Raw genomic sequence first — 23,103 nt, forward strand, 5'->3', positions numbered from 1 at the left:
GCATTTTCCACAAGTAAAAAACCTGTCATATTACTTATTTGAAGTGTTTTTTTAGGGGCTATGCCCTTTATCAATGAGGGGGGCTAGTTTCTGTTTAAAATTCTGTCCCTTTCTATAGATGACTATGGGTTTTGTAGGGACTAAAGGTCCCAAATACTTATCTTCCTTTATAATGTGCCAATGTTTTTCTATATTTTTTTTTTTTTAATTTTTTATTGAGGTTTATAAATTGTACAACATATAAAGAGAACTATCAAGTTTGTCTCTTATATAATGAATAAAAATACATTAACTTTGCAGGATAGGACATCTTACAAATTGTGACGAAGCAAGACTGTCTACCTGTTTAAAAAGGCATGTGGTTAAACATTTTTGCTAATAACGTATGTCTGAAACATAAATGCAGAAAAATAACAGGTGGAGTGAACAAGACAAACCTAAGAGAGACCTCATTTTTTTTTTTTAGAACGTGAATGTGAAGTAGCTGCTGTCCAGGTCACTCTTGGACCAGATTTATCAATAATGTTAGTATAACAGATGATAGCTACTTAGGACTGAATTATAAATATATAGTTGTATAGTGAGTTGAATTGTTGCGTGGAATATTAGGGATAGGGGTGCAAAGAGCCAGAGCCGTTCGTAAAGTTGAGGTGGGGGGGGGCGTGTACTGTTAGTTACATTATGTATATCTTGCGGAAAGTATGATGATCAATACTGGTTCTAGGTGCATAGATATTTTGGGCTTTATTATAGTTTGTGAGAATATACCAAAAATATAGGTTATGACTCAGAAGGATACTCTAGTGTGCTCACATATTCTTTCGTTATGGCGTATGTGAGGGAGATACCTAGCACTATGCAGTAGTACCAAAACCATAGGATGGAAAGATATAGTTAGCTTCCTTTCTTGTGTTGAGTAGTGTTGTAGATTGCAGACAAATGGCAAAAAGAGGCACCATAGTAGCACACAATCACAAGTTGGTGGTAACATCTTGTCTCTTTTGGGGTACTATCTAATATAACATAATGGTAGGATACTAATGATTAGTAAACAGTAAAGTAGTAACCAAGGTAAACCTATTATAACATTTCAAGGTAGATTCAGGATAGCAAGATACTCATATGCATAGAAGACAAAACTAGTTAATACATATGTACTGATAGATATGAATCTACATTAACCATCAGCATACAGTGCGATTCCTTCTAGATGAGTAATTTTGAAGCAAAGGTTATGAGATAGTATCCATTTCTACAATAGCGGGAACCACCGTACTATAAGTCTCTTAAGCCTAACAGAGCTCCATAAAGTGTTATAAGCTAGCCTACGGTGTGGGAAGGGTGTTAGTGAGATTGAATAAGGTCATTAATCTGAAGGGCAGATAAAAATAGATACCATTCAAACCAAGCCGCATTATTGTCAGAGGGGTGAGTGAAACATCTCCTAGTTGGAATGAAGACAAGTATGTCTTAGTATAATATGGTCATCCAGCATATAAGGGAAGGTCTATCACATGGCATATAGTGCAATATAAAAAGTAAGTGAAATGACACGGTGCCAGTATAACTGTACTTGCAAAAAAAAACATAACAACCTCTAGCTAGCTATGAGTAGTATGTGTATGAGATTAGTCATCTAGAGCTAAATAAAGTGTACCACAGCAAAATGAGTCTCAGGGGTATATTAGTATGACATTAAATCATCAACAGGGCTCCAGAGGGTATTAAGAGCTAGCAAATGGTAAGATAAGAATATTGCAAGTAGTTGGGTGTAAGTTAATGGGTGAGTGAAGCCCAACCCTGTGGTCTCTGTTGTGGTTAAGGCTACTGCTTATGCTAAAACAAGAGAGCAAAGCTACCTCTGAACATTTATAGTTAGCCATCTATATATAGACATACATAGAAAAAAGAAAAAAAAAACATTATAGCATGGTGCATAGGAAAACAAATGTGTATGACAACAGAAGAACTATCAAAAAACTTTCTGTGCATACTATAAAACTTAATAACATTATATTGTCAGAGTCTAACCTGAAGACGGTATTTAAAAGCTAATCAATACATAAATCTATCAGACCTCTGTCTGTGGGACAAGGAGCCGGGCTACAATTGGTTAGTACGACTAGGCTTTCAAACAGTGTAGAACATATTACCTTGTTTGCTGATGACAAGACATTGCTCGCCAAGTAAAATATACCGCCCTTTATAACCTTATATTAGTGCATGTACAATAGCTATCACAAACAACTGAAAAGTATGCAAAGGGGTTTATGAACAGTCTCTTAGCTGAATCAAGCCTGCAGTCCAGATTTGAAGCCCTATTTACTTACGTTTGCAGAATCAGCCTAATAACAACATTTTGGTAAAGGTCCCCGGTTGGAGATTAGAAGTTGAAAAGTTTATCAAAGCTGGAGTGAACAGTTCAGTCTGGAGAGTAATGATCAGGGTAAGTCCAGGCACGTATACTAAGGGACTACCAAAAGGGTATACATTATGAAAATAGTTAACCAACACCTGTCTGGATTAGTTTACTCCTGAGAGGGGCCCCGGACTCCAGTACTATCCACTCTGCGTTGAGATAATCGGCATTAGCTGCAGGACTGGGTAAACATAGGGCTCCGGCGTTAAGCTCCTATGCTTGTGTTGGTCTCCGATAGAGAAAGGTTTGAGGTCTCCCAGCTCTGCCATGTAGCTCCAAAATACTCTCTCTCTTGCAGTTTGATTTGTTTGCTTTAGGAAGTGTCCACACAGCACCTGGAGTGTGCCTTTTCGAGGCCGTAACAGAAACCCTCATTGGTTTGGCTGATAGTTTGTGGAATAAGGGGTTATGTAGAAGGGGACCTCATTTCCTGGAATCGTTCACCTTTGGCTTTTGTAAGGGTTGCGCGGTCTTCAGTGTCTGGTGTCTCCTTTGGAATAACAGCGCCGGGTCTATGCGCCTCTGGGTATCCACAGGCCCAGCGCGCAGAGGTTGTCGACTTCCGTCCTCCCTCTCAGGGATCAGTAGCCTTTTACAAACTAATCTGTAGAGCTGAGATAGGCTGTGCTTAATATCTGCAAAGGAGCGGTCAGATGAATCTAGTACTGTCTCTGCTTCCATGTCAGGTGCGGCCATTTTAATATCCTGGAATCGGGCCTAGCGTTCCGTAGTTTCAGATGATTTGTTAGTCGTTCAAGAGGTCCAGGTACACCAGAAACATCATAGTACTGGTCATATATATGGCCCCAACTGGGAGTTTGTGGCACTCTGGGGTGAAGCACGTAGTTAGCTTATGGTTGGCATGATTACCCGATGCCTCGGAGGAGGGTGCTAGATCACCAGTGAAAGGCGGCCTTCTGGCAACAAACCCGTCATATCTGGGACCCTTAGCTTTTAGCATAGAATAGTTAAGATCGTTTGGTTCCCCGTCACTTGCTCCACTCAATTTATAATAGTAGGTAGCTGAAAAGTGTAAGATTGAGCAGATAATTGGCAGATTATAGGTTACTCATGAAGAGCCTCAGATAATGCGACTGATCATGGCCGCTACTTGTACATGCCCCGTTTTTCTATAATTTTTTTGATTGTTTTATGTTCCACATTAAATGTGGTGACAAATTTAGGGAAGCTGTAGATTCTTTTTTATTGTTTTCTAATAGAACTGATCTTATTTTGATTTTCACCTCCTTTCTTTCATATTCTACAGTTCTATGATCATATCCTTTTTGTATAAATCTTTCCTTGAGAATCTCAGATTGTTGTTCATAATCTTCTATTTTACGGCAGTTTCTGCGGATTCTCAGGAATTGACTTTTAGGTACTGACTTTAGCCAATTGGGTTGACGGCAACTATCTTGTTTTATGTAGGTTTTTGTGTCACACTTCTTAAAGAATGTTTTACTTTGAACTATATTTCCATTGATATATAAAGTTAAATCTAAAACATTATTTTGAAAGGAAACTACAACCGGCTAAAACAACGATTTCCCAGCAATAGAAAATAAGACAGCAGATTAATGTTTTGTAATATTATTTAATTATGTACGACATATAATATATAGATTGATTTTGAAATTTATATGCACAAACAAATTTTAACTTGTATAAACCTGTTTTTCCTCCAATGGGGAAACAGGTAGCGTTACCAATCATGTATTTAAAGACTGCCTGCGTAGTGGTAAGGTATGCTTTTGGTTTGTAAAGCACTTTTATGCACTTTTCTTGCTCTTTACAAAGACGGCTGGGTCCGTAGAAACACGTTGGGCTAAAATAAAATACAGTTTTTTATCATAAAATCTGTGGAATCATTTATTTGCACTGGGAGAGAGCCGGTTGTTCGTAATATATACTGTGAGTATATATACACCTTATTTAGGTGCTTCAGTTTGATATCTCAGCACTATTCCTGGTACCTAGAAACTGTGGAGAAAGAAAAAAGAAGAACACAGCAACTAACAAAGAGCCTTTTTTTAGCACATCCAATCTACATACACAGTGTTTGGGAGAGACTGTGAAACGGCTGCGGTTCAGACATTAAGAGGAAAGTATCAACCCATATTGTACACTTATTTGTATGTGTTTGCCTTGTATTTTCTCTCCTGTATAACATGGATAGTAATACTCTAAATCACTGGAGGACAGCTAGACAGTCCAAATACAATGATATTTTTGGTAAAACAGAAATTTAAAATACTGAATGGGAGTCCACAATTTTAAAATTACAGAAGCTATATTGAAAAGAAGCCAAAAAATGGTGGGAAGTAACTTTTTTAAGTAGATATCTCAATGAAAGCATTGTACCTAGAGGACTTAGAGTTTTTAAAATTCCAGCATTTGGGTTAGATGACGATATTTTTTTTGCATAAATGGAATGCAGCTTTACATAAATGTTTATTATATGAAATGCAAGACATACAATTAAAATCTCTAGAAAAATAAATTAATACACTTGAACAAGAACACAGTGGTTATTTAGAAAACAAAAACTGTAAAGATAAATTTGAATATATTAAAGAAAAAGCCAAAGAATTTGATGAAAAAATAGGGGATAAAAAACATCAGAAGTATCTGAGAGATAATGAGGATTTCCAAGCGGGCACTCAATATGTAAAAAAAAAATCCTCACAAATTACCAATATACGTAACACTAGGGGGAGAGTAAATAATAGAACTCATTCACATCACAATACACAAAATGAATATTGCACACAAAATGAATATCACACTAATTAATATTTTAGAAATAGAAATGTCTCAGATCAAAATTCTGCACCACAGAAAAATAATTATATACAAATAAATTCTAATATAAGTAATACAAGAAATTTGCTTACTAATTATGAAAGAAACCATAGACCAAGATCTCAATATAAAGAATATCCACACAAAAAAAAACATATCCAAATATAGGGTATAGGAATAATGTTTCAAATTATAGAAATTATAATTACAATTCAGGACATAGAAATCAAAGATATTATTATCCTGATTATATACATAATAATCACTATACACCAAAGACACCACGGGAAAATCACTCAGCACATAGGAGACAAGAATCCCCTTTTTCAAAGGGGGAAACAAAAGAGAGACACAAAACAGAAATAAGGGAGAAACCCAGAGAATCACGTCAACAATACACGTATCACAAAGAGGATCACAAGGGAGACAGAGAGAAACAGTCATACAGGGAAACCTGGACACATCCAAACAGATACTCCCCTATCAGGGTAGATTACACTCAGAAAAAGAGAGGAAGAACACCCAGTTTAGGGGAAACAGAGGAGGAAGAGGGCAATCAAAGAAAGAGGAGACATTAATACAGGGGATTTTTAATTTATCTTCCAAAAATATAAGTGAGGAAGAGAAATCTGTTCTTTCTAGAGGGTTGAAATTTATTCCTACACAGAGGGTTAATTCTTTTCAATTGTTTATTGATGCTCAGAAGTTTGTAAGGAATCTCACGGTGAAACGATTTTTCGCCAAACAAACATCTGTACAATATACCCCCATTCCAACATTGGAAAATTCTAGAAACAAGTTTAAAAATCCATCAAGATTTTATCCAAGTCATGTCAAAGATCCTAATATAGAGGTATTTAATAGGCTAATAATGAAAGATATAGAATTTTATCTAACAAAGTAAATAAAAAATATCATAATCTGACTAAACAAGAAATAGATATTCTGACAACTTTAAATAAGAGAGAAGACATAGTCATTAAGGAGGTGGACAGAGAGGGAGGAGTGGTAATTTTAGATAGAGAGCATTATATGGAAGAGGCTAATAGAATTTTGGGAGACTACCACACCTATATTATTTTAAATAAAACCCCCAAAAATAATATACCTCCTCACTTCATAAATTACTCTTAGAAGCACATAATCAGAACATAATAACAAAAGATGAATTTGATTTCTTGTTCAAAATAGATTCAAAAACACCTATTTTTTATTGTTTACCTAAATTACACAAACATGCAACAAGACATCCTGGTAGGCCTATTATTAGTGGTATTGACTCCTTAACATCAAATAATTTGTCAGCTTTTATAGATTTGTTTCTGCAACCCTATGTACAAAAAGCAAGATCTCACTTAAAGGACACTAAACAAATTATAATATACAAATTATGCATACTGTAACATGGCAAGAATAATTTATATGGGTCACTATGGATGTAACCTCTCTATATTCTATAATAGACCATAAAAAGGGATAGAAGCAGTCAGATGGAAGTTATCTGAAGATAAATATTTACAGCCAAAAATATTAGATTTTCTAATTAGAGCAATAGAATTTATTCTATACCATAATTTTTTTTCTGGTTTAATGACCATTATTACTTACAAATCTGTGGAACTGCCATGGGCACCAGGTTTGCACCAAGTTATGCCAACATTTATATGGATTATTTTGAAACGAATCATGTATGGCAAAATGTAGAATTTGGTGCAGACCTGGTGTCCTGGCATAGATACATAGACAATATTATCTGTATATGGAAGGGGGGAGAAAAAATGAATCCAATTTATCAATGTTCTTAATGATAATAGTCAATATGTGAAATTAACCCCAGAATATAATAAACAAGAAATAGATTTTTTAGATTTAACTTTATATATCAATGGAAATATAGTTCAAAGTAAAATATTCTTTAAGAAGTGTGAGACAAACACCTACATAAAACAGGATAGTTGCCATCATCACCCCAATTGGCTAAAGTCAGTACCTAAAAGTCAATTCCTGAGAATCCGCAGAAACTGCAATAAAATAGAAGATTATGAACAACAATCTGAGATTCTCAAGGAAAGATTTATACAAAAAGGATATGATCATAGAACTGTAGAATATGAAAGAAAGGAGGTGAAAAACAAAATAAGATCAGTTCTATTAGAAAACAATAAAAAAAGAATCTACAGTTATTAGCAGCTTCCCTAAATTTGTCACCACATTTAATGTGGAACATAAAACAATAAAAAATATTATAGAAAAACATTGGCACATTATAAAGGAAGATGAGTACTTGGGACCTTTAATCCCTACAAAACCCATAGTCATCTATAGAAAGGGACAGAATTTTAAACAGAAACTAGCCCCCTCATTGCCCCTAAAAAAAAACACTTCAAATAAGTAATATGACAGGTTTTTTTATTTGTGGAAAATGCAAAGGTTGCAATTATACTAGAAGAACACATAAAACGTTTAATTCTACAGTTACTGGAAAGAAATATGAAATTAAAGAATTCATTACATGTAAGAGTAAAAATGTTATATACTTGTTGCAATGCGGCTGTAAAATCCAGTATTTAGGACAAACGTCCAGGTTTTTAAAAACAAGAATTATGGAACATCAAAATAAAATAGAAAAAAATCATAAAGATCATGGAGTACTGCTGCATTGCAACAACTGTAAATATTTTGCAAAAGAATACTTTCTGTGGATAGGAATAGAAAAAGTAGAACTACGTTGGAGAGGGGGCAATCTAGCTAAACAACTAGACCAAAGAGAATTGAAATGGCTACATATGTTAAAAACATATGCCCAATGGGGTCTGAATAAAGATACAAGAATTGCTGCTTTTGTGTAACAATGAACAAAAATAATTGCAACAAAAAACATATGTAACAACATTTTCTTTGATAAAGACAAGATGCAGTGAAAATTCATCATCTAATTCGCTAGGTATCTAACTAGCGATTTGGCAACTACATTGCAATTAATACTGTTGTCTTTTTATTCTATTTTTTATTTATTTTTTTATTTATTTTTTAATTTTTGTACTTATGTTTCTTTTTTTAAAAAAAAAAAAATTGAATAACCATTGTCCTCTTCTTTTAAATGTTTTAAATTTGTGAATAATCATTGTCCTTTTATTTCTATATATATGCGCTATTAGGATTTGTCCTTTTTTCCAATAAGGACAAGATGTAGTGGAAAATGTATCATCTAACTCGCTATGTATTTAATTTGCGATTTGGCAACTATATTGAAAATGTATGTCTGTAATTAATACTATTGTCCTTTTTTCATTTTATACTTAATCTGTGAATAACGATCGTCTTTTTTATATCTATGAATAATAATTGTTCTTTTAATTTCTATATATAAACGGTGCTTGTAGCCGAAAAACAACAGAAATATTTTCCATTGGACAATCTATATCATGTGGTCTCTAGACTCTGATCGGACCTGAAAGGGGACTAGCAGCACAAAATGACTTGAAAGGGAACTACAACCGGCTAAAACAATGATTTCCCAGCAATAGAAAATAAGACAGCAGATTAATGTTTTGTAATATTATTTAATTATGTATGACATATATTGTAAGTTTTATAGATTGATTTTGAAATTTATATGCACAAACAAATGTTAACTTTTTAAACGTTTGTAAACCTGTATTTCCTCCAATGGGGAAACAGGTAGCGTTACCAATCATGTATTTAAAGACCGCCTGCGTAGCGGTAAGTTATGCTTTTGGTTTGTAAAGCACTTTTATGCACTTTTATTGCTTTTGACAAAGACGGATGGGTCCGTAGAAACGTGTTGGGCTAAAATAAAATACAGTTTTTTATCAGAAAATCTGTGGAATTGTTTATTTGCACTGGGAGAGAGCTGGTTGTTCGTAATATATACTGTGAGTATATATACACCTTATTTAGGTGCTTCAGTTTGATATCTCAGCACTATTCCTTGTACCTAGAAACTGTGGAGAAAAAAAAAAGAAGAACACAGCAACTAACAAAGAACCAGCACATCCAATCTACATACACAGTGTTTGGGAGAGACTGTGAGACGGCTGCGGTTCAGATATTAAGAGGAAAGTATCAACCCATATTGTACACTTATTTGTATGCATTTAAAAATTATACAAACCTGGCATTTGTTGAAAATAACAAGTTTGCAGGAATATCACAATATAGGAAAATGCCACTATTTTTTGTTGTCATTTTCTGTCATACATAGTAGCAGAACATGAAACCCATTTTTTTTATTTCACGATTCAGATAGAGCATACAAATTTAAATAACTTTCCAATTTACTTTTTAATTAAATTTGCATAATTTTCTTGATATTCTTTGCTGAAGGAGCAGCAATGTACTACTGATTAGGGATGGGCGAATGTGTTTATATTCGAATTAGAATGTTAGAACGAATTTTATTGTAGAAATTCGATTTACATAATAGAATGTTGATAAGAACGAATATTCTTAAAAATTCGATTTTCGAATGTTATTTACAGTTTTCGAATGTCACATTTGAATTCGAATGTCACTTTCGAATTCGAATATTACATTTATAAAACACAATTGTAGACTAGAAACACTATTTTGAATTAAAATGTCACATTCAAATCGAATATCACATTCAAATCGAATATCACATTCGAATTTGAATATTACATTTATAAAACACAGTGTTAGACTAGAAATACTATTTCAAATTTGAATGTAACATTCGAATCGAATATCACATTCAAATTCAAATCTCACATTTAAAATACACAGTATTAGACTAGAAATACTATTTCGAATTTGAATATTACATTTAAAACACAGTATTAGACTAGAAATACTATTTCAAATTCAAATGTGACATTCGAATGTAGCATTCAAATTCGAATATTACATTTATTAAACACAGTTGTAGACTAGAAATACTATTTCAAATTTGAATGTCACATTCAAATTTGAATATTACATTTCAAAATTAAATGAATACATAGCTAAACATTCTATTATTCGAAGAAATATTTTCAAATTTTATTGAAAAATTCAAAAACGAAAATTCAAAAATAGAATGTTAGAATGTTATATAAATATTTGAAATTCAATTTGAATGAACGAATGTATCAAAATTCGTTTTAAATTTCGAATTTTTAGAAACATTCGCCCATCCCTACTACTGCTTGCTAGCTGTACACATCTAGTTAGTCAATCACAAGAGACAAATGTGTGCATGCACCAATCACCAGCTAGCTCTCACTAGTGTAAGATAGGTACACATTCTTTTTCAACCCATGGATACCAAGAGAACAAAACACATTTTAAAATAGAAGTAAATTTAAAAGTGTCTTAAAATGACATGTTCTATCTGAATCATGCAAGTTTAATGTTGACTTTCCTACCCCTGCACAGGAGTCATTATCTAGTTATTTCAAACCAAAACTTTGTTGTCCCAAATTTAGTTCACCTAACCAAAACGTCAAAATGTAGGATTTTATATCTATATTTTTCAATAACAATTCATAATTGAAAATATAAATTTATTTTTTATTATAAAAAAATTTTATTGAGAAAATTAGGTACAAACATGAATAACAAGAGTATCCGCGCAGGGACAAGATTTTGTTTGTACAATCATATTTTCCTTGTAACTTAGGACAAAATTAAGGTTACGTCATGAACAAATGATGAATACCAATAGAATACTGACAAAGCAATAAACAAAAAAAGAAAACACTGACAAGAAATAGTTAATAACAAAACAGATTTCCACGTTACAGAGTCATTTCTCATTTTCTGATACTAAACACTGTATGCAAAAATTCACATATTCAAATAACTCTCGTAGATAATTGAGGGGGAAGAGAGGGAAAAAAAAAAAAAGGAAGGGGGGGGGAAGGAGAGGGGAGGGTAGACAAGAGGGGGGGATAAGGGGAAGGAGGGTAAGGTAGAACGGCTCTATTTTCAGAAAGGGGTCTTAGTTGGAGAACTTCTCTACCCATGGTCGCCATATATCAAGATAAGTGTCTAATGCGTCCATGGCAGTGTAGGCATAAGATTCCATATTGTGAATGTAAGTTACTGTAGCTAAAACTTGCTTGATCGATGGAGGGTCTCTCTGTTTCCAGGCTTTTGCTATCTCAAGTTTAGCAGACATTAGTAGGTATATAGTTAGGTATTTTTGTGCTGTGGTGAGTGGGGGAAAATCTAAATGGAGGATACATGTTTGGGGGCTAAGTGGAAGAGTGATGTCCAGCTGTCTGAAAATATTAAAAAGTTGGGTCCAAAGGGGTGTGAGAAGAGGGCAATACCACCAGATATGGCTCTGCGTGCCAATAAGGCCACAACCTCTCCAACATGTAGGCGGATGAGTCCAAATATCTCTTGTGGAGAGCGGCCGGGACCAGATGCCAGCGTACCGTTATTTTGAAATGTAATTCCCACAATGTGGCACAATGTAGGATCTTTCTAGTGACTAAAATTTCTCTATGCCATGTGTCTATGTCACAGGAAAAATTTAACTCCCTCTCCCAGGCTATGTGTTGGGATATCTTGTGGTGTGAGTGGGGATCAAGTAATATATTGTAATGATAAGAAAGAGCCCCCCTGATTGGTAGGGCTAATGACAATCTCCTCTCCCAATTAGTAGTTTCTCTAAGTGTTGTGCTGGGAAATCCCCAGGATTTGAGGACAGAACAAAGGCGAAATGCCTCAAAACACAGAGGGCGAGGTATTTGAAGATTTGTACAGAGGCTGTCATGAGAAAGCATATTTGATCTATCGTATAGGTCAGTTATATAGTTAGCATTGAGTTTGTTCCATGCCAGAATGTGCGAGTCAGGGAGGCAGATAAGGGCACTGGTGATTGTCTGGCATGGAGAGGGATGGGGGGCTACATTTGGTGAATGTCTGGTTTGGTCCCAGAATTGTAAAGTGTCAAAAATTACCGGGTGAGTCAGCCTAAGGTCTTTCCTATAGTGTGTGGGAACCCAAGGTAGGTCGTGTAGGTGTAGACCAACTGGTAGTAAGGACTGTTCAATTGCTCTCCAGGAAGCTGTGTTAGTAGAATAACTCCAACTCAATAGATGTGTTAAGCGAGCTGCATGGTAATATAATATAATGTTCGGGAGACTTAAGCCCCCTTTGACTACATTTCTTTGTAGAGTCTGTGTGGCTGTCCTTGGCTTTTTACCTTTCCAAACATAAGATGTGATGAGACTCTGTAACCTGTTAAGTATGGGTCTGGGGATATTTATTGGTAGGGACCGAAATAAGTAAATAATTTTAGGAATAAAGGACATCTTAATCGCAGCTATCCTGCCGGTCCAAGATATCTCCCGGTACTCCCACGAATCTAAGAGTTTACGCCATTCAGGGAGTCTGTCTAAGAATTTTTTTGAGATAATCATGGTAGTATCCATACCGAGATGTATACCCAGCAGTTTAACGGACTGGGCAGACCAGTGAAATTTATATAGACTCTGCAGCCTAACTAAGTCAGCCGGAGGTATGTTTAAATGTAGGGCCTCAGTCTTGGAAAGATTCAGTTTGTAATGGCTTAATGAGGTAAATAGCTTGAGTAAATCAAAAACTGCAGGGAGAGATCTGAGAGGTTGTGTCAGAAGTAGCGTGACATCATCAGCATAAAGTGAAATCTTATGCTGTGATTCAGACATGTGGAACCCTGCAATATTCGGATCAAGCCTGATTGCCTGAGCTATGGGTTCTATGGAAAGCGCAAACAATAGGGGCGACAGGGGGCACCCCTGTCTGGTCCCATTGGATATTTGGAAAGGGTCAGATTGGAAGCCCGCACCTTTAACCGTAGCCAAGGGGTTGGAATAGAGTGCTTGTATAGCCGTGATAAAAGCGGTTGGGAACTGAAACACCCTCATAGCTTCCCATAGATAATCCCATCTCTCGGCGTCTAACGACAGGGCGAGTATAGGAGTCCCCAGGTCAGTTGCACTAAATAGAACATCTAATACACTAGAACAAATCAGTATTTACTGACAGAAATTGTACATCTGATCAGCACTCACATTCCTGTGATAGAATTAGAATGGATATTGACTTGGATGAGACTCCTCGGCGGAGTTCAGAGCTTGAATATTAAAATTTAACTTTTATTTGAAGTTATTAAAATATATTACAAACACACAAAGACAAAAACTTTTAAAATTATCATCTGCTGTGGAGATTAATTCCTTTATTGAATAAATCCTCTATAGGAATAGATGGATAACAAGCAATTAGTGGGCTCTGGTGATAGACTTCTCTAGTGATTCTTGAATTAAATATTTGAGGCTTTTTCCTAAGATGTAAGTAAATTGTATAGTAGTATAGTTTTTCTATTTCTCAGATTTTGATAGTTTAATATAATGCTAGGGTTGGAGCAAAATCAGTGTTGCTACCATTGACCCTTTATTTTCATGGGGTTAGACAATTTATCTGAGGAGATGTTGATTTTCATAATATGACATACTGGTCCTTTGTTTGCCAAGGTAAGTACAATTGGCCAATGGACCGCTAATAATGGATTTTTAGCTCTTATGCCTTTTATAGTAAGGTATGCCTTATTTGTCTTGTGTTACCGGTAGTTTTGTTAATTTTCTCAATCAATAGAACTTATTTTGTTATTCCCCACTAGATGTCGGTATTATAATGTACAACCACCCTTTTGTTTAGGAAATGACATTCAGTGTATGATTGGGATAGTCAAAATCACCAGGATGCGGGGAACGTTAGAGAAAATACTAAGATTACCAGTATAAATATATATATATATATATATATATATATATTAGCGGATTTACTCTTAACCTCAATTTCCCCTTAGGAGTCTTAAGAGCCTTTAGAATATAATAAGTTTGTGTTATAACTCGATAACATTGGCTTTCAGTGAGAGGCAAACACTGGGAGAATAATTTGAAACTTGGTTTCGGTTGTCACTGATCTTATAAATGAAACAAAATGTTGCATTATGAGTTATAGTATAGCTATGTTTGTATACATAGTATCACATCTCATTTGTAAGTTCAAGTTCTTAAGATTCAGTATGTCTCAATTTACTTGGCAGGTTAAAGCTTAATATTAGTGCTTGTATAATTTTCCTTGATATCTTCCTAAGTTTAGCTATATTGTTTTTATTATTGCAAGCATATCAATGTGCACGGGTTTTAGCAATGTATTAACTCGTTGTGTACCATACGATCGCTAAAAGTTTTAATCCTTTATTATTTCAGTTGAAGCAAATATTTCCTGTTATAGGCTGTCAACTTATACCATCATATTCCATCTGACACTTGTAATGTCGGTCTACACCTTAAATCTGTCAGTGTTAAATAGATGCTCTCTACAGATATTTACCGGCCTATACCTCTTTACTATTAGTTGTCATTAAATAATTATAGCGTTTTACCGGTCTATACCTTTGAGGACTGACCTATTCTTCTCACTGGTTTATACACAGTTAGTAGAGATACTGGATTTATAAGGTAGTTTACCAGCCTATACCTTGGGTAATTCTTATAAAAGAAATAATAATAACAGGACTGGCTATGTCTTTAAGAGGTATCACATCTAAGTTAGAGCACAAAAGTTACCGGCCTATACCTTGGGTAATTCGGATAGAAGTAATAATAATATCAGGGCTGATTTTGCCTTTATGAGGATATCACAACCAAGTTACAGCACAAAAGTTACCGGCCTATACCTTGATTTGGAGATCAAAATTATATACTGTGCATACATGGATTGTACAAACTATTGTGCTAAAGTTCTTACTGGCCTATACCAAGTTAGCAAAAATAATGTATTAATATTCTGGTATAGCGGGTTACCAATTAATACAATACCTGTGAAAAGTTGCCACTAGATACCACAGCTTGTTTATCTATTAGTAACGTGCATATACATACGGAGAGTGTGGGGATGGCAGTACGCCTTAATCATTTTAAGTTGTTAAATAACCCCTACACCTCCATTAATATTAAACAGCAGACAGGCTAAAATTTACACAACGACACCTTCCCCTAACATGTTTCGCCAGTAACCTGGCTTTGTCAAAGGGTGCGGGCGCGCCTTTGTTTCAAATATTTATTGGCTCCCTACTCCACCTCCCTGCCGGTTATTGGACCAATGGAGAGAGAGGAGACAGAACCACTATAATTGTCAGACTCATTTTGATTGCAATCCTAGTATTGATTCGTCAATTTTTCTAAGAGTGTTATTCGTTAAGGTGGATTATGTGTGAAATCAAAAAAGCCAACAATTTAAAACTAAAATGTGTGGGCTTCTAATCCTTTATTCATTTTATTCTGGCTTGTCTCGATTACACATAATGCCTACAATGAATTCTGAATTATATCAGAAATTATATATAACTGGATTTTGTATATGCTCAAGAACGCTGGTTTTAAACCATTTATTTAAATATCTTAATTGCTGATTATTCAGCCATTATTTTTATCTGGACTTATTGTTTGGCTCATAGTTTTAGAATATTAGAATTTGTCCATATCTTATATTAAGTAGATTTTTGTGTTCTTTATATTAATCTTAAATCGTATGTAATCCAGTTCTCTCCCATATATCTCTTTAAGTGCTTCATTTTTTGTATGGCTCATGATTTTGGGATATTAGAATTTGTCCATATCTTATATAAAGTAGATTTTTGTGTTCTTTATAAATATTATTAGTAAATCGTATGTGATCCAGTTCTCTCCCATATATCTCTTTGAGTGCTCAGATACCCTATCTTGAGGTGAATTACAATGATGTACTGTGAATAAAAAATTGAAATTAATACCTGCTATAATAAGACAGGTAACTAATTTTTAAATTAATAAAGTGCAAAGGATGGTTGTTTCTTGTGAGTGATCTTATTTTGAATTAGTGTGTTTGACATAAATGTTACTAAAATAATTAAAATATATAATGGAATGAGTGATCTAAAAAGATTATCTAAGTGACTCTATTGGCTCAAAAAGTGTGTTTGTATATATTTATCCTTAAGTGGAAGTGATGTTTTTGATCTCTTATCTTAAGTAAGTCTCCTAAAGAAAAATTTTTAACTAAGAAAGGGAAAAAAGTGAAAAATGCGAAAAAAGTGAACTTGCTAAAATGAACTTAATGTGTATTACATTTCTTTTACTGAAAAATAAGTGATTTAAGGTGCATTTGGTTAATATTATTATAAACCTGGACTCATGCCATTTATTATTGTAAATAAAGAAATTTATTTTTATTTTTATTTTAAAGATCTTAATTTTTAGTGTTTTCTTGATGTTAAACGAATTTTAATATTATTTAATTAAGGTTGAGACCAACAGAATTTTATCCAGATACATTTTTTGGTTAAGAAAATTATCACCTAAACGAATTCTGTTTTTATACTAGATCGTTTCTCTTTCATGAGTATAAATCCTACAGATAAGAAAAATAATTGTTGTGTTCATTTAAACCATGCGGTTGAACTGAATTCAGAAGGTAAATCCATCTGCTTTCTTTTTGCAAAAGAGCAGTCTCCATATCTCCTCCTCTTATGCCTAGATTTATTTTTTGTATGCCACAACAGATTAAGCTATCAGGTTTGGATTGGTGGTACCTATAGAAATAGTATGCCACTGATGTGATGGATTTCATTTTTGCCAGATCTTTCCCTGCATTTTTGATATTTTTGATTTTTAATACACGTCTAGTCGCATCAGGTCCCTCTCTCGTGGGGATGAAGCCCACTTGATCAGGATGGACTAAGGAGGGAATTATCTTAGAAAGACGATTGGCTAAAATTTTAGCGTACAGTTTAGTGTCGAGGTTTAGTAAGGAAATAGGTTGGTAACTACCGCAGTCTAGAGGGTCCTTGCCCGGTTTAAGGATGGTGGTGATAGCTGCTTCTAGGTATTCCTTTCGGAAAGAACCTTTTCCCATTATTTCATTGAAAACTCTACATAGGATGGGGGCCACCGTAACATCGTAGGTTTTATATAACTGACCAGAAAAACCATCCGGCCCCGGTGACTTAGTTATTTTGAGTTCTTTTATGTTATTCACGACCTCTTCAAGGGAAATCGGGGTGGTAAGATCCCGAGAAGCTTCTTGGGAAACTTTGGGGAGGTTGAGGGTCTCTAAGAACCTACCTATCTCCCGGACCTGGAGGAGAGGGGCCGGATCTGAGTCTTCCAGGTTGTATAAATCCGAGTAATACATCCGAAAAGTTTCCCCAATCTCTTTTGGAGAAGAAATCACTCCCTGTCGTGAGGTTAGCCGCAGTATCTTAGCTTGTGCCATTCTGTTTCGAAGTTTTGCAGCTAAAAGCGAAGAAGTTTTATTACTTTTATAATAGTAAATTTGTTTAAGCTTTTCCAATTTAGCCTGCATTTCGTAAGATCAGAGATTTGAGTGTTTAGTTTAATAGTATAGGAGGTAGAGAGACTACTTTTGAGCGATCTAAGTTGACATGTCAATGCGGCTAGGGACGCATTCTGTGCCTTATGAATCTGAGCTGCTTTGGCAATATAATGACCCCTAAGGAAAGCCTTAAGGGAGGCCCATACGACCTCTGCCGAAACACAATCAGTGTCATTCACGTCTAAAAAGCCTGTTATTAAGTCAAAAGTTTCCAGTTTAAGAGTTGGGTGAGTGATCAAATAGCCTTGGAGTTTCCAAGTAGGGGGAGGGGAGTAAGTAAAATGTGGGCCTAGTGTAGGGATAATAGAATCATGATCTGACCATGATATCGGGAAAATCTTAGCTTGTGTGACATGCTCTAGTGCATGTGAGCTCATGAAGAAGAAGTCAATACAAGTGTAGGATCGATGTGGGTGGAGTAAAAGGTAAATTCTTTATCAAAGGGATGTAAGGCTCTCCAAACATCATAAAGGTCATACTGTGCAAGTAATTTTTGAAAAGCTATGGAGAGGGGGTGTGTGGATCTCTCCTCTACAGAGATCTTCAGACCTAGTCTATCCAATGTAGGGTCCCATATCATATTTAAGTCGCCACCTAAAATCAACTCGCCTTGTTTGACAGCAAGTACCAACTCTAATAAGTGTCTGAGGAATTTAATTTGTTTTGTGTTGGGGGCATAGGCGTTAACTATAGTAGTTAGCTTGTCGTTTAATCTACAAACTAATAAAATGTACCGGGCCTGCGGGTCATATATAAATTTATTTTGAACCATCTTGTAATGTATACAGAAAATGTGTAGGCAGAAAATGTTAGCTTGCAAATAAACCGTAGACACAGCACCACTTTGAACTGTTGCAATTCAGACACAGACAGGTAGTTCCATTTCCCAAATATATCAGTCAAAGAAAGAAAAACATTAATAGAATGAACCTTTGTCCCATTGATTTATTTATTTTTGGCTGGACTTATTCATTGAATTATAGGTATAAAATATCTAGCTATAGAAATATTAGATACATTATAAAATTACACAATATTCTGATCTTCCAGAGTGGTGGCTTAACCCATTTTGACAATTTATGCATGCCCCTACCCCTGTCCAAGCTTACACAGTGTTGCAAAAAATCTTAAAAAACAAACCAAAAAACTAAAAATAGTTATACCAGCTATCATATATATATATATATATATATATATATATATATATATATATATATATATATATATATATATATATATATATATATATATATATATATATATATATATATATATATATATACTTTAATAAAATAACACACTTTTTTACATTCTCCAAGTTCTCTCATTTGTTTATTTTTAAGTTTGTTTTAGTTGCAAAAAGATGGATCTATGAGCCCTAGCATCAACAACACAACAAAATGAGGCTTATGGTTATTGCCAGGTTGTCATTATTACTGTGTTTCAATCAGCTGATAGCTATAAAGATATGAAACTCCTTATGTGAATCATGGGAGCTTACATTTTCTAATTAGGGGTCTTATGACATATTTCTATGGTGAGGTGGTAATAAAGGCCCAATAACATTTGCCAGAATCCCCACAGGACAACTCATTTGAAAGAACAGGATTGCAACTTAGGGCATACCCCACCCTCTTGATGTCATTCCATATGCCCATGATTCTGTCAGGTGATCACTGATGCTATAGTCCTCACCTGGTAGCCACCTGGACATGTGACTGCTCATTTGAAAGATGGTCTTCTATTTTTTCTAAAAATGGGTCACTTGTCTGTAGTGCTTATTTTGGGGTGCCAGGGCCCCTTTAAAAGCACAGTTAAAGGCACCTAGAAAAGGGGATATCTATTTCTATGCTATCTAAAGGGACTCAAGACCCCTTATTTAAAAATGGGTAATCCCCTCTTTCATTCAACAAATATTTATTGAATGCATATTATGTGCAATAATCTTGTATGCTGCCTTTGAGGGATAGGGACTCCTTTGGAGTCACTTCCCTCATACAGAAAATTCATTAGATAGGCGACTGCCATTTTAATGCCAATTATTTACTTTTGACAATGGTATTTTACCCCACATTGCCCGCTTTCAAAAGTTCATGCCCCCTGTGTTTATGGGGATTGGGGCTCTACAAGTCCACCTCCCCCTTTTCAAACACTGCACACCTGATCATCCAAAATATAAAGACAATATCCTCTTTCACTTAATGAGTCACATACCCCTATAAGATGCAGGTGATTGTCCTTAAAGCTCAAATAGCATGAAGATATAATGAATCGTCTGTTTCCGTGAGGGGGATGGGTACTCTATCTGAGCTCGCATCTCTCCCTCCAGTTTGTGCAAAAGGCACAAATGGCTAATTTGAAAGGGAAAACTCCCCTCTTTTAAATGATGGGTCACTTTTCCCACTAGCACAATTTGAGCCCCCCTCCCCTAACATTAAAGTCTATCATAGAATTGTTATTGTTTTAAAAGATAGATAATCCCTTTATTACCCATTCCCCAGTTTTGCATAACCAACACAGTTATATTAATATACTTTTAACCTCTGTGATTATCTTGTATCTAGGAACCTTCTTCCAGCCCCCTGATCACATGACTGTGACTGTTTATTATCTATTGTCTTAAATTTAGCATTGGTTTGTGCTAGATCTTAAATAACCCCCTGTGCCTGAACACAGTGTTATCACTATGGTCCACGTGTACTTTCTGTCTCTTTGTGTTGAAAAGAGGTTTAAAAAGCATGTGATAATAGGCAGCCCTCAAAGGCTTAGAAATTAGCACATGAGACTACCTATGTTTAGTTTAAACTAAGAATACCAAGAGAAAAAAGCAAATTTGATGATAAAAGTAAATTGGAAAGTTGATTAAAATTAAAAATCCTATCTGAATAATGAAAGTTTAATTTATACTAGACTGTCCCTTTAAACAGCACTTTTAGTTGGTAATTTATGACAAATGGGAACAAGATTTAGCTATAACCTATGATAGAGAAGATTGGAGCCAGATTTTCTCCTCAATGAGGAGAAGCTTAATAGGGGCAGACCTTATCGAAAACTCAATAAAAACCTCATATAGATGGTACCTTACACCACTGAAATCCTCACATTACACCACACAGGGTAGTAGATTATGTTATCGGGGATGTAATGGGATAGGGACCTATTTTCACATGTGGTGGGAGTGTCCAAAGATACAACCTACATGGGACAAGCTTTCTCAACTATTTAAGGTGATTCTAGACGACTCCTTTACATTATCAGCCTCACAGGCCTTACTACATATCCCCCAGGAGTCAATGAACTCAATTACTAATAGATGGGTTAATATTATATGTACAGCAACCAGAATATGTATAGCTAGAAAATGGAAAGTGGGGGCTCCAGAATGGGGTGAGGTAATGATCAAAATTGAAGATGTTTATAATATGCTAGAATCAGCTGCATGGATACAAGGGACATCTGAGAGATTCCAAAACATGTGGATACACTGGATTTTAAATAAACAGAAATATGTAGGTACATACAGATCAACACTAAGTAACCAATAAGGCTTTTTTAGGGCAATTAAATTGGAGAGAATAGGAACTTTCTTAAATATAGATATAGCGTTCTAAAGAAATCTACAACATTGTCACTGCTCGACGGGAAAAGTTTAAAGTTAAAGGTTTTTCTTTGTATACAGTTATGAAGTTTAGGTTTAGGGAAATGGGATAAGAGGGGGGAGGGGGTGGAGAGGGAGTTAGGGAAGGGGGGAGAAAAATTGATGAAAATGATATAAACAGAGTGCTGAAAACTTTAATTGTTTTAAGAATACTAGGACATTGTAACCCAGCACACTGTTTTATGATGTTGTATTTGATGTGATCCATGACAATAAAAATTATTTCAACTAAACAGCACTTTTAGAAGCAGTACAAACAGCATGGATCTGACACTTTTCTGCGATATGCTGCTTTAATCATAGATCCTTAGAAAACATATGTGTTATACAGCTTTTTAAAAATGCCCTCACAGAGCTAATTGACTATAGAAATAAAACCAAATTAACTGTTTCATTCCCCCCATCAACAAGTTCACAGCAACAGTATTCACTGCAATTCAATTCATGCATAAATATTTACAGATTTTTCACATATCACTAAATGTGGCTATACATTAGTTGTCTTTATTGTAATCTTAAGGCATTGTATATTATAGAGTAAGTAGGACTACAATATAATAGATCACTAGATATTACTATGCTAGTATTATTTTATGTTATTATTATTATTATTATTATGACCAGTGATTCATAATATCGAACTCTGAGTTTAATCCTCTAGGGAATTGTGTTTGAAACTTTAGAATCCAATAGACCTCTTGTCTTGCTAATAAGGTTATTTTATCCCCTCCCTATTTATGAAGGACCATTCTTTCTATGGCTTTCCACTTGAAAGTTTTAACATTATAATTATGAATATGTATTAAGTGCCTAGAGAGAGCAGAATATTACACAAGTACTCATTGATTCTAAACCTTACCTCTCTGGTCGTTACACCTACATTTTGCAGGAAACATTGTATACATTCAACCAAATATACCACAAAATTAGTTGAGCAATTAATGCAACCATTAATGTTAAACACTTCTTCAGTGACATAGGAGGTAAAGGTTTGTGACACCTGGATAAAATCACATGCATTACAACGTGTACTGCCACACCTATATATGCCAGAATGAGACAACCAAGAACTCCTTGAATGGTGAGGTAGTACAGAGTGACACCATATTGCCAATAGTTATGTTAGACAACTGTGTCTTCAGGACATCATCACCATACAGTATCAGAAGGTTGCATATTTGTGTATAATAATTAGAGTGACTGGTCATACATCTGGGTTTTCTTTCATTGTTTTTACCCTTTGGTGATCTCCTATAGATATGGTAATTAGTTTGTAATAACGATTGTCAAGCCAATAGTTTAACCTCCTCAAAGTCTTTGGTAATCAAGGATTCTGAATATCCCCTATCCAAAAGGCGTATCTGTAAATCCGTACTTTCTTTATAACTAGCCAGAGAACAATTTCTTTTAATTCGGATGAACTGACTCTTCATTACCCCCCTCATAACCTGTGGTGGATGGTTACTAGAGGCATGTAGCAAAGTATTATGTGGTGTACAATATAGAGAAAGGTTACCTGACATTGTTAGATACAAATAGGTAATGGCTTGACAATCCCAATTAAAGGTGGCGGGCTGCAATCATCCCTATCAAATGCGACTAGGATGATTGACACCCCCTACTAGCGGCCAATTGGCACAAGCATTTCACCAGAAATGCTTGTGCAATGATAAATGCCTACAGCATATACTGTGGGCATTTAGCGATGTTGGGCGGAAATAATACACTACAGTGAATCATATCCGCCCGCCATATTATAAATTGACCCCTAAGGGTTGTAAAATACCATCCAACCATGTAAGGGGCTCAAAGAGTAAACCAATCCCAG

At 35.0% G+C, this 23,103-nt stretch overlaps 1 protein-coding gene across 1 annotated transcript in view; it reads left to right on the plus strand.

The window, feature by feature from the left end:
• The window catches only part of LOC128663457 (uncharacterized), a 260,004-nt gene extending 250,942 nt beyond the window's left edge, over positions 1–9,062 (plus strand). Inside the window, exon 7 of the mRNA XM_053717792.1 lies at positions 8,605–9,062. Within this exon, the coding sequence (XP_053573767.1) occupies positions 8,605–8,676 (72 nt within the window). The 3' untranslated portion in view covers positions 8,677–9,062. The remainder of the gene's footprint in view (positions 1–8,604) is intronic.
• Positions 9,063–23,103: the final 14,041 nt, after the last annotated feature.

Source organism: Bombina bombina, chromosome 6 (genome assembly GCF_027579735.1).
Source record: "Bombina bombina isolate aBomBom1 chromosome 6, aBomBom1.pri, whole genome shotgun sequence".
Lineage (NCBI taxonomy): Eukaryota > Metazoa > Chordata > Amphibia > Anura > Bombinatoridae > Bombina > Bombina bombina.